The 16,337-nt window shown below is 37.8% G+C and overlaps 1 protein-coding gene across 1 annotated transcript in view; it reads right to left on the bottom strand.

Moving 5' to 3' along the window:
• The window catches only part of SYAP1 (synapse associated protein 1), a 16,874-nt gene extending 866 nt beyond the window's left edge, over window positions 1–16,008 (bottom strand). Inside the window, exons 1-8 of the mRNA XM_009866914.1 lie at window positions 15,990–16,008; window positions 13,673–13,791; window positions 11,397–11,463; window positions 9,645–9,718; window positions 9,159–9,298; window positions 7,281–7,426; window positions 2,163–2,221; window positions 1,007–1,154 (exon numbers count right to left, since the gene is read on the bottom strand). Coding sequence (XP_009865216.1) covers window positions 1,007–1,154; window positions 2,163–2,221; window positions 7,281–7,426; window positions 9,159–9,298; window positions 9,645–9,718; window positions 11,397–11,463; window positions 13,673–13,791; window positions 15,990–16,008 — 772 coding nt within the window. The remainder of the gene's footprint in view (window positions 1–1,006; window positions 1,155–2,162; window positions 2,222–7,280; window positions 7,427–9,158; window positions 9,299–9,644; window positions 9,719–11,396; window positions 11,464–13,672; window positions 13,792–15,989) is intronic.
• Window positions 16,009–16,337: the final 329 nt, after the last annotated feature.

Below are 16,337 nucleotides of genomic sequence, written 5' to 3'. Positions count from 1 at the left end.
CATTCCTGCGCAGTTAAGCTCTGTTTTAATTAGCTCTGCCTATCACACGCAAGAGTATGGGGGAGGAGATGGGTGTTTGATGTGTTACATGTTGGTTAGTACTTCAGCCTAGATGTGAAGGTACGTGATTCCATAGTCCAAGTCACTACGGCCAGCTGAGATTTCTCTGAGCAAATTACACATTAATGACTTGCTGAGACACTTCCAGCAAAAAGCTAGATGTGAGGAACTGATACTACTTATTAAAATTCCTCAAGCTTGGCTATGTATTAGATAAAAGTAACAATTTCAGAAAACAAGGATTCAGCAACATTCAAAACACATTCTTAAATGAATTCTGAAACTTGTATTATGGAAAGCATCTACACACACAAGTGTCTTCATAGTAAATGGTGCATTGTGTATGGCTAGAGTCACATTACCACAGATTAGTTTTGTGCTTTTTATAGTGATGTTAGTTCATCTGATTTCAAGTGTAAGCCTCACTTTATTTCTTATAATTTTCAAAGCTATGTGTTAAATTTTAACTGTTCCAAATGCAGCAGAGACATGTGCAAGCTCACGAACTGGTGCCAATACTGCCTTTTTAGCTGGTACCACTAGAAGAAAATATAGCCTGACTTCCAAATACTGTACTTTACCTAGAAGGATGTCAATAAAAGAAAGAAAAATGCATACACATAGGACCTATGAAAGAGAAGGCAGGGGAAGGAGGTGGTGGACAGGAAAAAAATACTTCACTGTCACTTTCATAAAAGAGCCACCTAAAAATGGTTAGGTTCTTTGGATTTAAACTCATTTACAGCTGACATTTGTATAAGACATAGTTTTACTGTGGTGAGAATGACCCTTAATTTCTGTAATATTTCACTGGACACTGTTTCACACACTTTGAAAAACAGTCATGAATCTACTTTCCTAAATTGAATTTAGGTTTTTATTTTTTTTGAATCTACCTATCTTAGAATTGCTTTATTTAAGACACAGAAGGTAATAACAGCATTACCTTCTACTACTGAGGTCTCCTCTTTCTTTTTGTCTAGCACCAGTTGTTCCATTTCTTTTCTTAGGTCTTCCTGATTCAGATTACAGGCATCAAAAGCATCGCTCACGAATTCCGATACACCTGGACTTGTGGAAATCTCTTCCTCGTCCTGTGGTAAGAAAGTTTTGCATAAGCTCATCCATAAAGGGGGAAAGGATGTCAGCAACACATGCTTCCCCTCATGTGAGTGACTGCCTTTTTAAATACAGTGAGCAAAATACCCAAACCAAATGCATTATTCTGACAACTATTTTTCTTTATAGATATTTTTCTTTAAGAGTATTTTGTGTACACACAAAAATGTTAGATAGTTGTACTGAAAATTATCTGCTTTTCAATCTAGGCTCCTTTTTGTGTTCTTTCAACAGCTTCGATTCTGTTTTTGCAATATTCAGGAACAACAATAAACTCATTAAGTAGTTTAGAACAGTACGTAAAACTAACATTAAATTTTGAGCACAATTCAGTTAAGTTTGCTACATACAAATAAGGTTAAGAGAGGACTGTTCTTTGGAAATCTTTCTAGGTTAATTTACTCCACTGCTTTTTATTGGCAAGTGGTACCTCTGCTGCTGCCAAGAGTGTTCTCTGGCACTGATTTTACAATCCAGAAATGAACAAGGGTCATTACGTGTCTAAGTTACAGGTTTCTACAGTATCAAGAAAAACTTTTCTTGCTGTGGCAATAAAATAACGCTGCTGTTGCAGCACATCATTTAGATTTCCTATATTTAAGCCTGACAACTGCTGACAAGTTGGACAGACCATGGCACACGAATACATTTTTATGAAAGTATTCCTTTGTGTCTATACGTAATGCAAATCTTCTACTCCAAACATTTTGGAAATGTCACTCTTCAGAGTAAAACCACGTTTTATTATAACATGCAGGATACTAATAAAACTATTCTTCAGATAAACTATTGTCTCTTCTACTGAAAATGCGTTTAGAGTGTATGCACTAAAAATTAATATCACAGCAGAACAGCAGCAGGTTAGGATTGTCAGACAGCATATTATGGTTTCATAGTACAACTTACTCAAAAAGATGCATAATTTCCTATTAAATAACAGTTTCACATACTAAATATCAGAGAAAGTATAACCGCATTTTTACCTCTTGAGATTTTATTTGAGGCTTTATTGTAACAGGTGGTGTTTTTGGCCGTACTGTTTCTATCAAGAAGGGAAAAAAAAGATAATTACATTTAAATATGTAAGTTCTCATTAATCAAAATCGTACTTAATCTGCATAGCTGTACAAGGAAATATTGTATTTTAAATTTTAAGGAATCCTGCTGGTTAAAAGGTTGAATTCAGCCATAGGTGAAACATTCACGACTACAAAACAGGAGAAATAATTTTCTATTCTTTATTAATGCAAATTTAGCCAACCATTTCCTCTTTACGATTCCAAAGTTAAATCACAGGAAATCCCCTGCCCTTCAAAATGATCCAAAGAATGATGTAAATAGAAACGTCTGGGAATCTGAAAGAACATCTATAAAACACTCGCAGATTGCACCCCATGTCACAAGATCTTTAAATTTACACAGGTGTAGACTTGGCCATGAGATCCAGTCACTGCCTATCACAGAAGTTCCCAAACTCCCCTGGTTGGGTACTGCTGCTGACACGGGCACTAGCTGGCCCTTAGGTCCATGAGACTACATCTGCATGCACATCCTGAAACACTCTAGAGGAGCGCTCCACAGCCTTACTTTTTTTCAACACAGGCAAGGATGTCACTGAAAAACATAAATCCTAGAACGTGTTCCCAATTTCTAAAGAAAACTCACTGGGCACTTTGTATTTAGTAGCGTGGTGGTAGAAAGACAACAATTGTTTACAGACCAGGACAGATCTTTCTCTGGGCAGGTAAAGGAACACCCCTGCTTTCTTCCTCATGCAGCCAGCAGGGTAGAGGAGTCACAATAAAGAGCCAGGTGGCTGCGAGAAAATTAACATACAGGGCAGGCTGTGGTGGTGCCGGAGTACTAGCTTAGCGGTTCTATTTGTTTAAACAGGCAAAGCAGCTCTGAGCTCACAGCTCTGCTGACTGCGGCATGCCCAGGTAGATCCTTCCGTCTTACTCAGCAATTTCTGAAGGGGGAAGTTTCTCAGGTTTCATTTTTAAAATCAGGATCAGTTCTAATTAAAACAATGGCCCTAACTGGTAGCCGTCACTGCTTATACAGCTTAAATACTCAATATCCACTGCTCTGTCCCATCCTCTCTCTTCCTCCCCAGTCTTCAGAGGATCTGTTACTGCACCCAGCACCACAGCCAAAGAGGTTCCAGCTCTCTGTGCTCGGGGAGGCTGTAGAATAGGGCGCTAAGTCCTCGCTGTTCTGCGCTGAGCGCGCAAAGCACCGCGCAGGAGAGGTGCCTCAAGCTCCATCTGCTGCTCTCCTGCAGAAGCAGCAGCCCTGCAGCTCTGTGCTGGGCCACGCACCAGTCTGATGTGACTAATACACCATCAGCACTGTTCTGGATCTACTGGCCTGGCAGCATCTCCACTGCTGCTCTGCTCTCTGCCCCAGCGGGAACTTCATTCCCAAATAAATAGTTACTAACATCTAATATCTGGAAAAGGACTTGAACTTGGCATTTTGCTATAGATCTACATATTCTCTGTGCTAGAGCATGGAATGTCTTCCATTTGTCCCTTATTTTTATCTTTTCCATCAACTATACTAGTTTAACTTTGTGAAAACAACAGTTAAGGAGGAGACAGATAGAGATAAAAATGGAAGGCAATTAATTCTATTTTATAGACAGCAGTCAGCTTTAAGAAGAAACTGAGCATTATTAAGTTACCAACAAGAAATTACTTCCAGTTTTAGCCTCCAATTAGAAAATCCAACCTTCAAAAAGATTATTTTAATCAAAAATAGCACAGAACTTCCTAAATCTAAGAAATTTTCAGATCAAACATGTATTTACTACAGTCTGGTAAATGTACCTTTGCCATTACAGAATATATAAAGTCATTATAAAAGTAAATCTATCTGTATATCCTACACTGGACTTCAGTATTGTATGAGATCTGCAACAGGCTAAGAGACAGCGCTGTTTTGATTTTTATTTTTTTTAATGAAGATATGCTTTGCTTTCAGTCACAATGGTAATTTCACTGGAATAACTCTTTGAGTGTTATCCAGCAACTTTATCCTTGAGTGATAAATTTCAAGGGTTTGTATGACTCAAAGATAACGCTTTTGTTGTTCAATAGGGCCAGTTACCATCTTTCCTGTCAAGCTATGACACTTAAACCAGCCATAGTTTGGCAAATGCAAGTACTGTATTGATAAAAAAAAAAGTTATGCTGCCCGACGAACTTAGTTTAAGGGTGCCCATTTAACTACATAATTAGTTTGCATAAAGGAAGTCTTCAGCACTGTAGTTAATGATAGAGTTACTTCTATCTGACTAGCCCGTCAGCCCCAACAGTAGAACCGTTCTTCCCCTGAAATTGGTTTACTGAAGCAATGATTTGCAGAAACAGAAATCAAACAAAGGGCTCAGTGGAAAGGGGAAGCATACTGAAAGTAAACAGATTTCACAACACTGAAGAAAGTATCTTCTATCTGTTTCTTATCTTTCCAAACACAACCTTTTCCTCTATACAAAGGACAAAATGCAGTAGCAAATGAAAGGATTCAATACTCAGAAAATCTCATGAGGCACTACAAAAACCAGAAGATAGTCACTACTCTTAAGAGTGTATAATATAATCCTGTCAGTTGGTGTAATAAAAACCCCAGAGAAACCGAAATTAAAAAAGATTAAAAAATAAGAAATCACAACAATAAAGAAATCCACGAAAGAAAGAAAGAAAATTAGATAAATGCATTTTGATGCCAGTTAGATGGAAAGATTTATGAAATCACAACAACCTGCACAGGGCACCTGCACAGGGTAACGGTGAACACAATTGACTCTTAGAAAATGACAAAACTGGGAACTGAATATAGTAGGAGTGTACAAGTGACTTGACATGAAAAGGTGAGTAGGAAAAGTGCCTAAAACCAGTCTGCACTGAAAGATAAACAAAAAAGCTTTCTGTTATGATGGAATAGTTAGTGTAGGACATTTAAGAGTAGCTCTTTTACATGACTAGAAAAATTAAATTAAGTCAGCTTCCACAAAACTGACCAGTTGTTTCTCCATATAATCACATTTCCTCTATTGCTCTTCTGTTTCTACAGAAAGAATATGCTCACAAAACTATGAAAATAGTAGGAATATTCACTATCATGTAACTCTTAACTTCAGTTTTTAACCTGCATGCATGTTAAATTAAAGGTCCAGAAAAAAACACCAAACCACACAAATTCTGTACTCCTTTGCTTAAAACATTCTTCTGAACTACAGTGAGCAGAAGAATGACATCATTGTAGTAAACACATAAATCACATTGGGCTATTTCTATCCTGTCTTTATTGATCTTGCCAGGGAGGTAACTCCGGTCCCTACAGCCCACTAGTGTGTGCTGCTAGTAGTTACTCTCTTCAAAGGCTACCATGCGCTCAGGGCACATGGCCTGGGCTCACTTGCATAGATTTCACCTAGAACTCCTCTGTGCTCCATGTAACATGCTCAAGTGAGGCCATGACTTGTTTTTTTAAGTTTACAAAGCCTGAAATAGCATGGCTAGTGTTTCTGTGATCGATAACATGCTTGCTCAACATTGGGACACGCTGCAATGTTTGACTGCGTACATCCCATTGGGACAGCAGACAACTGTCCTGGATAAAAAAAAAGTCAGAATTGGCATTTGTTGGTCTGCAAGAACGAACTGTCCTGTCAGCATTGCTTGTTTTTTAACTAAGAGAAAATGACTTTGTTCATTCTAGATGAGGATCTTGCCTGTGCTAATACACAGGCACTCTGAACGGAACCTGTGGAAAAGAGACAAGCTGATGGCAAAGGCATACACACAAAGAAAAAGCTTGAGGAAACTACCACAGTCCTTTTGAAAAGGTATCTTCTAATCAACATGCCAGCCCAGCTCTGTAATTTCCTTTGTAACCTCCCGTTCCCCTCAAGGCTCAGCTGCCTGTGTCCAAGAAGCCAAGGCCCAGATGAGGAATCTTAGTTCAGACTGTGCAGAAAACCACTAAGTTGTGCAAAAGGTCTTTGAGAAAGTTGGTAGAAAGACGCTGTTAGATGCAATTAGAAACTGAGGTAGGAGTAGAAAGATGGGGTCATTAGGAGTGCAAGGACTCAGGAGGAAAGACACTGATATGGTTATTATAGTCAAAAGGGGGGAAAAAGAAGTCAACTTGGCAGTGATTAGTTGGTTGTCAGTCAGGCCAGCAGTGTCAACAGCACATAAGCATTAACTGATTTCATGGACGATGACAATTTATTGATGCTGGGGATTTAAGAATCTGTTCCAAGCTGCTATGAAGTCTCTCTCCTAATTAGGCATGCTGCCTAATACCTACCTAGCCTGCCAAGATTCTTCAGGTGGTAAGCATATCTATCTCAAGCTAAGATTTAATGAGTTCCTAGTTATCTTTTGTGTCTTCCCCAGGAACTGCTTTATACTCTTCAAGCTGCGTATATTCCTGCCTGTAGATTTTTTTTTTTTGCATGCAGGTAGATGCCTAGTGGTTCATAAGAGGGTCAGTAAGAATCATCTGTATAACCTGATCAATATAACTGAACATGCCTATGTTGAAGTGGCTTTTTCATCTCAAGGTTGAATCCCAGGTAGCCTCCTGGTCCCCATCTTCCTCCATTTCCGTAATACATTTTGGGCTTTCTCACATCCTGCATGTGTGGCTGCCCCTGACACCACAGTAATTCTATCCCTGTGTCACTCACTAACTTCTCTTTAGCCTGAGACCTAAGCAAAAGCCAAGAGCAAATCATATGCCAGCTGGCTGAGTTGTCTAGTACGTGTTGTCTTATATCAGGTGAACCAAAGGTACCTCTTACTTCTTGACAGCTCAAAAAAGCACACCGGAGACCACTAGTGGTTGTAACCTGTTACAAGCCAAGTACAAAACTTAATCTATTGAGACTTCCAATATTTTGACAGTCTTGGCTGAAACTGGAAAATGAATTAAAAGCACTAGGAGCCTCCTCCTGCCCCATCCAGACAAACACAACAAGTATGATTTCATAGGAAATCCAAGATAAAAATTCGATGTCGTCAGATGTATACAGTCAGTATGCATGATGCTAATTTAACGAATTGTGCTAAACCAAATCCCTTTCATACCTTTCAGTTGACTGTCATCATCTCTACTTTTGTTCTCTTCTTTTCCTACTGCTTGCTGTTGAGCTGCAAGAGCAGTGAGTTGTGCAGACTGTTTAATTAAGGACACCCTGTAGAAATAATTTCTCCAGAACACCTCCTCCTTGACACTAGAAAGAACAAACATATTTGGATTACTACATTTGGAAATATGTTTCCTTTTACCATCTAGCAACAAAATAAAACGAAATATGCAGAAGGAAGGAGCAGACATAGCTGACATTTAAGTAAAAACGTAGAAGAAATTTGTGATATTAACACAGTTTAAAAAATAAATAAATCCATCATTGTAGCTCTTTACCTCTTACAGGACAGTTACAATGGGCTTGTAATAATGATAATAATGATAACAATAATGATGATAATATTATGTCTTTAGAAAAAGCTGAACAGCATGCAGCAGTACATAATTTGAAAAAATACTATGCTGTTCAACCTCTCTTGCCAAATTTAAACAAATCCAACAAGCTAAATAACCCTGTTTCTTCACTTCTGTAAAACCATCATTTTATCATTGTCAAACTATATTCATCTCCATGTTTCTTAGACCTTGGGTGGAACTGGAACATCTTTGATCTATAGGCAGAGGCCATTCCTAGATTGCAGCAGAATGATTTCACTTTCTGTGCATTTTTCAGTATGTTTGCAGGACCTTCAGTAACCGGAAACTGTCATCTTGGATGTGACTAGCTCTAGTAAGTGGGAGACCATCTCATTTCTTGAGTAATATTTCCCCTCTGATAAGCCTTCAGCAAGCAAGAAAAGACCCAGCATTAACCTAGAGGCAAAAGAAGCCAGAAATGGCAAGACCCATGGGGAGGAAGGTGTGTAGGTTAAGAAAGAAAGCAAGAAGAGAGCGAAGTTACCTTCCTGCCCATCCACACAAACAGTGACTACTGAGACTAAGAACAGGAAAAAAACAATCCCAAACTCTTAAGCAGTGTGGTAGAATAGGCAAGGATCGCATGACAGAGGCTGAAGACAAAGCATCGCAGACATCTGATAAAGACCTAGAATATGGGCAGAGCTTTGGGACTTAAGCAGCAAAGAACAGCAGAAAAGGGGGTAAATAAAATGAGGAGCTGGGAAGGTTTAAAAAAGGAGGAGTTAGAAAAGTTCACAAACATTTTCTTTCCTGTTTCAGTTCTTAGACAATGAGATCAATATCGGGAACTACTGCTTAAGAAGAACATTGACCTGTGAAACAAGCTTTGGTAGCAGAGTCTGGGACAGGACAAGGAACGAGGAGAGCACTGGAAGAAAGCTGGAATCAAGCAGCTGTACTGGAACAGCCCATAACTGCCAGGACAAAGACCTTGTGGATCTTTTAGTAAGGCCCACTAGAAGGAAAGCAGTCACAACACAAAACTTTTCCTACTGCCTATGCAAAACTAGTTATTCTTGGTTGCATTGCTGCTGTTCTGTGGTGCATCCTTTTACCACTTCTCCTGGGGGCCTCTGACTATCTCTAATAATATTTTTGGGTTATCAGTCACATCGACAGACCTGAACATATTTGTTGCAGCATTTACCTTTGAGAAGATTTTCAATTAATTTAGCACATTGGACATGGAAAAATTTAAGGCCTCTCCCACACTTAAGTCAAGAGGTCCTTATTAGTACTGAATGTCAAATAAATCTACTTCTGTTCTTTCCTGCAATTGCTAAACCACAATGCATGTACAATATTCCATGCATCTGAAAACATCAGATATAAAATACATACAGAGGAAGTACATAAAGAAAGAATTCGAGGAAGTGAAAGGAAAAGAAGTAATATATGAATTTTACAGACATGTTAAAAGTACAAGGATACACAGTTAATCAGCAGAAATTACTTACTGTTTGGGAACGAGATCAAACCTCATCCTGTTGAGAAGTTCATCCTCCTGTAACATCACCATTGCAACAGGGTACATTTGATCAAAGTCAAAATTAAACTGCACACCTGCTGGAGGATCCCGCAGAAAGTTTCTTTTATCCTTTGAAGAAAATATTTATGGTCATTAACTGATATCAGAAAAAGGACATCATTTTTCACACACAAGACCAGCAAAGCCAGTTCACTTCCCACATAATTCTATCATACTGCAAAGCAGTTAAGCCTTTGTAAAAGTGAAAAAATATACTGGTGAACTACTTTAGCTCAAGTTGATACTGAAAGAACTCTTTACTCCTGCACACGACCAGTGCAGTGACAGACACATTAAAAATAATACATTCAAAATATATAATTTAATAGTGCCAGCCCAAATTTACTTGGAAAAGAGAAAGTTTTAACCTCTCCAAAAGAAAACTTTAAAATCTTACAGGGAACTCAGTACTTACTGCTGACAAGGCCAGTATTTGTTGTTGAATTGTCTCTTCTTCATTGCTGTCTACCCAGGGAGGCACTGCTGCTTCTGTTATTGAAAGGAGGAAAATAATTGCATGTGTATTGCTTTAAAAATACAACAAAAAAGCACCTTACATGGAGTAACATATAATGTCACAATATTAACCAGACTTACACCGGTAAGCCAATTCATTGTTCCTTTTTCCTAAACTCAGCTTATGGAGTAAGAAGGAAACTCTAAGAAAGGTTATCTGCTTAACAGAGGTAACAAAAAAAATCAATAGCTGCTGATATCTGTTACTGTAAAACTAAAACTGTGGGGATTTCTTTGCAGTGTGTACCAGCCAGAACTTTGTGCCTCTTGGCTTAGTTACTGAAGTAATGCTGTATAACTGGTTAAGCCGCCTGCAAAGAGAAATTTCTAGATTTACTTTAAACACATAAACTTTGTCTAAACTTAGTTTTCAAAATCATCTACTACTGTATTAATTTTATAACACCCAGAAGACACCAATTCTTTAACAATGGAGAAAAATAAGTTATAAATTATGTTATACACTGAATAAGCATACCTGAGTCCAGCTGATTTATATATTTGCACAGATACTTCCAAAAAAGTTTTGTACTTGTACATTGAAGAAAATAAACTATTGTAGACATATAGAAATCTATTAATCTCTTCATTGTCAATGCAAATTCATCCTATAGAGACATTTTGATGCATCTATAACTGTTACCAAATAATTCTTGTGCATTTAAACCAATAATACGTATGCAAACTAGCATTTGCCTATGCACCATCTTTCACCCACATGGACTCACATCTGATGCTAATGCTTCTTGCAGTTAGGCCATCTGTTACTCCTTCTTTTGCCAAACAAGCTACCTATTTTCATGAAACTTGCAGAAATATAGTCACAGATGCCAAAATTTACTGGCAAAACGACAGAAATACAGAAAATGTAGTCACATAAACAGTCCTGCAAGAAGAAACCAGACTAATACACTAACTACAGACAGTATGAAAAATTTTATCACAATCCATTTAAAACCAGGTCATTTTCAAGATAAACAACTGAGCCACTAGTTATTCAAGCTGGCAGAAATTAATGCTTCAGGTAACATACTAAAGGAGATAAAAGCCAATGATGAAACACAACGTAAAAAAAAATAGCCCTTATTTAAAGTCTCAAATAGATCCACTGATGACAACAGTACATGGGTGGATAACTCAAAGGATTTAGAACACAGATAATTATAAAGCAAATGATTTATGGGAAAAGCAAAAGAGAAATTTTGCCTTTAATGTAAGCACAGCAACTCCTATAGTGCAACTAATTAAATACTGTAGTGCAAACCCTAACCCATATTTTTAATTTCATTACGAAAATATGACATGGTTGCTAAAGCTCAGAAGAAATCAGCATGCCTGTTTTCAATACACAACCTTAAGATTCAAAACAACTATAAGAGATCAGCTTTGCTAACAAAGTGATCTTTGAGTTAATTCCATAAAGCTGAATTTGGTCAAAAAAGCGAATCTAAACCAACTAGGCAATGTAACACTACCCTTACTTAAAAATGTCATCCTCCTATTCCACAGTGGATGTTAAGTTCTGTCATAGTGTCTTTCACTAAGCAGAGTTCTGATAGATTATTTTTAGATATACCTCAATTATCTAGCTTCCAACAAGTTTTAGTTTATAGAATGTTATGGATTATCAAAAAAACAACTCACAGATTACCTGATTTTTTTGTTTGCTGCTCTTGGACAAACTTTTTCTGTTCCTTCTGAAAATCTCCAATAATTGTCTAAAATAAAAATTAGGGAATAACAATTAAAAATATACACTCCTCTTGTTTTATGTTCTCTCAAAAAATGTTTTCAAATACACTGCAAGTCCTTATATCACTATTGACACTTTTTACAAGTTAAAGGTATTTCATATAAATCCTACTTTCCCCTTTAGCAAAGTATTGAATTTTGCCTTCAAAAGTTTAAACTATTATGTACGCTTTCAAAATTATATCTATAGTTTTATTAAGTTCAGGGGATGGGGAAAAAACCCTAAGTCCTAGCTGATAATCTGAACATCAACATATCATGCATATACTTACCACCTTACCATATCAAATACAGACAATATAGACTGTTTGGACTTAATTAAACATGTTTTTAAAACATCAAACACTTAAAGATACTCTTGGCTTTATACTAAGTTTCAAGAGTTGCCTAAGAAATTTCAACGAATTGGACTTGTAAAAGTGTTAATTTACCAGAACTGCTAATTCTGATTTTCAGAATGTCTCCTTAGCTGAAATAAAATCACTTGCCATTTATGTTGACAAATTTTCTTCAAAAGTATGTTCAGAAATATCCTATATTGAACTTAGAGTTCCAAAAAAAAAAAAAAAAAAAGAATGGTCTCAGGAGATGCCACAATCAAGAAGCAACAATGCCAATGTTCTGCAGTTGAAAGCAGCAGCAAAACCCCACAAAGCTAGAAATGAATATTTAAATCACTCACAAAACCCAAATTTCAAGCAGTGAGGTCTGTGGCATAACAAGCTGCCAAAAAGCCTGAAAGTCTTCAAGCTGAATCCCTAATTTTTTTTTTTTCCTTCATTAACCAGCATTTCAGCATAAGATTAACATCAGTGAGAGAACTACTGTATAGTGTTTGTTTTACAAATAGATAATTGTGTTTTTTCCTGGTTTTAAGTTATATGAATTTTTGGTATTTATGAAATAAAATAATTTATACAGTATAAGAAAAAAAGCTTTACAATGACATAGCTATAATCCTGTTTATCCCATATGTAAACTTTTAGTCAAAACATGGAATTCCTGTTACTCTAGGGCACACAGAAAAAAAGAAAACGGTGGTTTAGGCATATGCTGTAGGTACTTAGCTACAGTTTCTTATGAGCATTATTATTTGGGTATTAAATTAGCTAATAACATTTTCATTCTTCCTTTTTGATGTGGATCAAAACTACACATTAGACTCTAATATACTGTAGTACGAAATAAAACTGTGCTATTATAAATAAATGATTGTCACTAAAAGGTCAATGAAATCAAGAGACGAAAATCGATCATAACAGAAATTGAGAAGTGTCATTTGATGATTAATTTGGAAGACAACATGAACACTAATTCTGTCAAGAAATTGAATATCATTGCACTAAAAAAAAAAAAAGACTGCTTTAGTCCTTCAAACGGGGTGTTCGCGAGACAGGTGCAGGAACAGGGGTGACACCCCTGTGTGTACAGTCCCACTACATCTGGGTTGGGCCCTTTCCCTTCCCCTCCAAGCTCCCCCTGTTAACAAACACACAACACTACATAGCTGCCTGGTTTTTTCCCTCCTTTCTGCCAAGTTTGTGACAATGCACTAGAAGAACACTTGCTGGCAGAAGTTAAGCCACTGGAGCTGGCAGCCAGGAATGGGGAGGTCAAGAGGCAAGTAGCAGCATCAGCGTGGGGGAAAGAACAGGAAAACAGTAAACTGTTTCATTAACTCACTGGGTCTTATGAAATCACACCTGTATAGCTCTAGGCTCATAGTATACAATATCCACAAAGCTGACCTAATTCTGAGTCTTGCCTCAGAGATGTACTTAAGATGCAGGATACAGCATTCCTCTTTTCACCTTAATAAACTGGGGGGAAAAAACTCAACCCACAAATCTCCCAGACATCCCCCAACTGCCCATCTCCACTAATTCTTCCAGCCTTTCCTTCTATGTCAGCATTTTTTATCTCTTCTTCTGGATTATTTTCAGTGTATCTACACCCTGAAGGAAAAAAACACAGGTGCAGTAATGAGTGAAGCAAAGTGCCCATTTTTTGGCATATCACTTCAGTCACGTCATTTATTGTGACAGGAGATATCTACTCTTGAAATAACATAATTCGTAAAGCCAGCTAAAGGAAATGTTAGCACATGCCAGATTTGTCACATTATAACAACAGTAAGCAAGCATCTCTCATATCAGGTATCTGGAAATAAAATACCTTATCAATGATACTGTCGATTTTTCCTTCTTCTACAGACTTCTTTATTGTCTGTGCTGTTTCGGCAACAGATTCAGATATCTTTTTTGTAGCAGCAGTGGCAAAATTGAAGAGGTAACCTTTCACAAACGAGAAGAGAAAGACCTGAAAAAATCCATCTCTTTACATCCAATTCTCTTTCTGGACTTATTTTCCTGTCTCTTTAGACGTTTGGATACTGCCTTGAAAGCTTCTTTCAAAATCATTTAAGCCAATTCTGGCCTGCAAAAAATCTCGAAACCCTATTTATCCTTTTCTAGTTCATTATCTCTAGTGATGATGAAGAAACTGGATATCTGATCACACCTTTCTGTAAATCAAACCTTTGCATATGAAGTTTGTTTACTAAATCATTCCTAATGGTCCTTCAAATATTGCTTTCCGATGAATATTCTAAAGCCACGTCTCCTAATTTAAGTATTTCAGAGACATCAAGCAATAACGTAATTTTAAGCACCAGCATTAAAACAGAATTATAAATTTTTAAGAAAATCAACACGCATAATAAAGCCTCATGAAGGAAGGCAGCAAATGCATGAAGAATTTCAGTCTAGAGATTCCTTAAAAATTCCTAAGATAAAAGCTTGCCCTTGGTATTAAACCTTTTCAATTTTGAATTGTCTTCCACTTTTTCAGCATGAGATGCACTGTGGCTCTGCTTGCTTATTTTTCTGAATATGAAATACTAACTAGCATTTTTTATATTAGTGCTGAAGTGAAGAAAGGTGGCAGGGAGAGAACTATGTACCACAAGCAGTTGCATTGTATTGTTTGTTTCTAACTAAGGAGAAAAAACTTGCAAGCAGCAAGATGTGCATCACAAGCCTTCAGAAACACTACATATCAGTTTATTGACAAAACATCTTAAAATAACATTGTTATGTAGTTCTCAGGTAAGGACATGATGTCACGAGCACTTTATTAGATTTGAACAGTGGTAATATGAATATAATATCACAGTTATGATATATACAATGATAAAACACCAGTAAGTGCCATAGTAAATATCACAGAATCATAGAATGGCCTAGGCTGGAAGGGACCTTAGAGATCATTTAATCCAACCTCCCTGTCATGGGAAGGGATGCCACCTCTCAACTAGATCAGTATGATAATATAAAGACTGCAGAGGGATCTAGATAGGTTGGAGGATTGGGCAATCAGTGACAGCATGAAAATTAATATGAATAAATGCCAGATTCTGCACCTGAGATGGAGTAACACCAAGCACAAGCATAAATAAGCAGAGGGCTGGCTGGCAAGCAGCCCTGCAGAAGGGGGTCTGGGGGTGCTGGTGAGCAGCAGGCTCAGAACGAGCCAGCCATGTGCCCTGGCAGTCAAGAGGCCAAACCCCATCCTGGGTTGTGTCAACCACAGCACGACCAGTCAGTCAAGAGAGGCATTATCCTGCTATACTCAGCACTGGTGTGGCTTCACCTTGAGCACCGGCTGCAGTTTGTGTCCCACCAGTTAAGGATGTGAAGGTCCTCGAACACATTCAGAAGAGGCCAACAAAGCTGGTGAAAAGGCTGGAAGGAATGTCCTATCAGGAGCAGCTGAGGCCTCTGAGCTTGTCTAGTTTGGAGAAAAGGAGGCTGAAGGGTGACCTCGTTGCTCTCTGCAGCTTCCTGAGGAAGGGAAGTGGAGAGGGAGGTGCTGAGCTCTTCTCCCTGGGATCCAGTGACAGCACACATAGCAATGGTTGAAAGCTGCGCCGGGGAGGTTTAGACTAGACATCAGGAAACATTTCTTTATGGAGGGTTGTCAAACACTGCAACAGACTTCCTAGAGAGGTGGCTGATGCCTTAAACCTGTCAGTGTTCAAGAGGCATTTGAGCAACACCCTTAATAATATGCTTTAACTTCTGGTCAGCCCTGAAGTGGTTAGGCAGTGGGACTAGATGACTGTAGTTCCCCTCCAATGGAAACAGTCTATTCTAATTCTAGTATTAGAAGTAGTAATGGCGCATCTAAACTGCGTAATAACTATCAAAGATATATCTGAGGCACTAGCAAGAATGCAAAGCATGTGGGATGGTAAGAATATTTTGGTTATGCCAGAAAATTTACTTTGACTTTTATATAGGGAAATTCAAAAAACCTCAGCATATCTGTTTCAAACAAAAAAAACCCCACCTTCCTTCTCAAGACCTCACAGAAATTCCAGTTCCCTTATTGGCTAGAAATGTAAGAAATAACATTCCCATTAAAAAAAAAAAAAAAAAGTGAGTTGTCTTAACAAAGTTCCTAGCTGCTAGCCACCGGTAGAACGATTTACTTTGGAACATTCCTGCCATCTTTGCGAAAGCTGACTGTACTTTGTGGTGTATAAAACATTCTCTTTATGATATCACCAAATCAATACTGAAATATGCAGAGGTCTAGCCAGCCCTTAAACAAGATAGTTTTTTATATGTAACTTCTGTTTACAAGGAAAAAAACAGTGGGAACTAAACCTCCTTCAAGTACTTGCTAGCATCTTTCATACCTATTATCAGGCTTTACAACCCATCACACCGCAGAAAAAAAATGCCTATCTTTTGCACCTCAGGTATAGACATGTATCCCATCCTCCTTATGACAGCAGAGGAAGCAGCCTACTGAATTGTTTCCTCCCTACCAACCT

Source organism: Apaloderma vittatum, unplaced genomic scaffold, assembly GCF_000703405.1.
Source record: "Apaloderma vittatum isolate BGI_N311 unplaced genomic scaffold, ASM70340v1 scaffold40533, whole genome shotgun sequence".
In the NCBI taxonomy this organism is placed as follows: domain Eukaryota; kingdom Metazoa; phylum Chordata; class Aves; order Trogoniformes; family Trogonidae; genus Apaloderma; species Apaloderma vittatum.
Note: the sequence above shows the minus strand (reverse complement) of the source record. Positions and strands in the feature narration are given on the sequence as shown.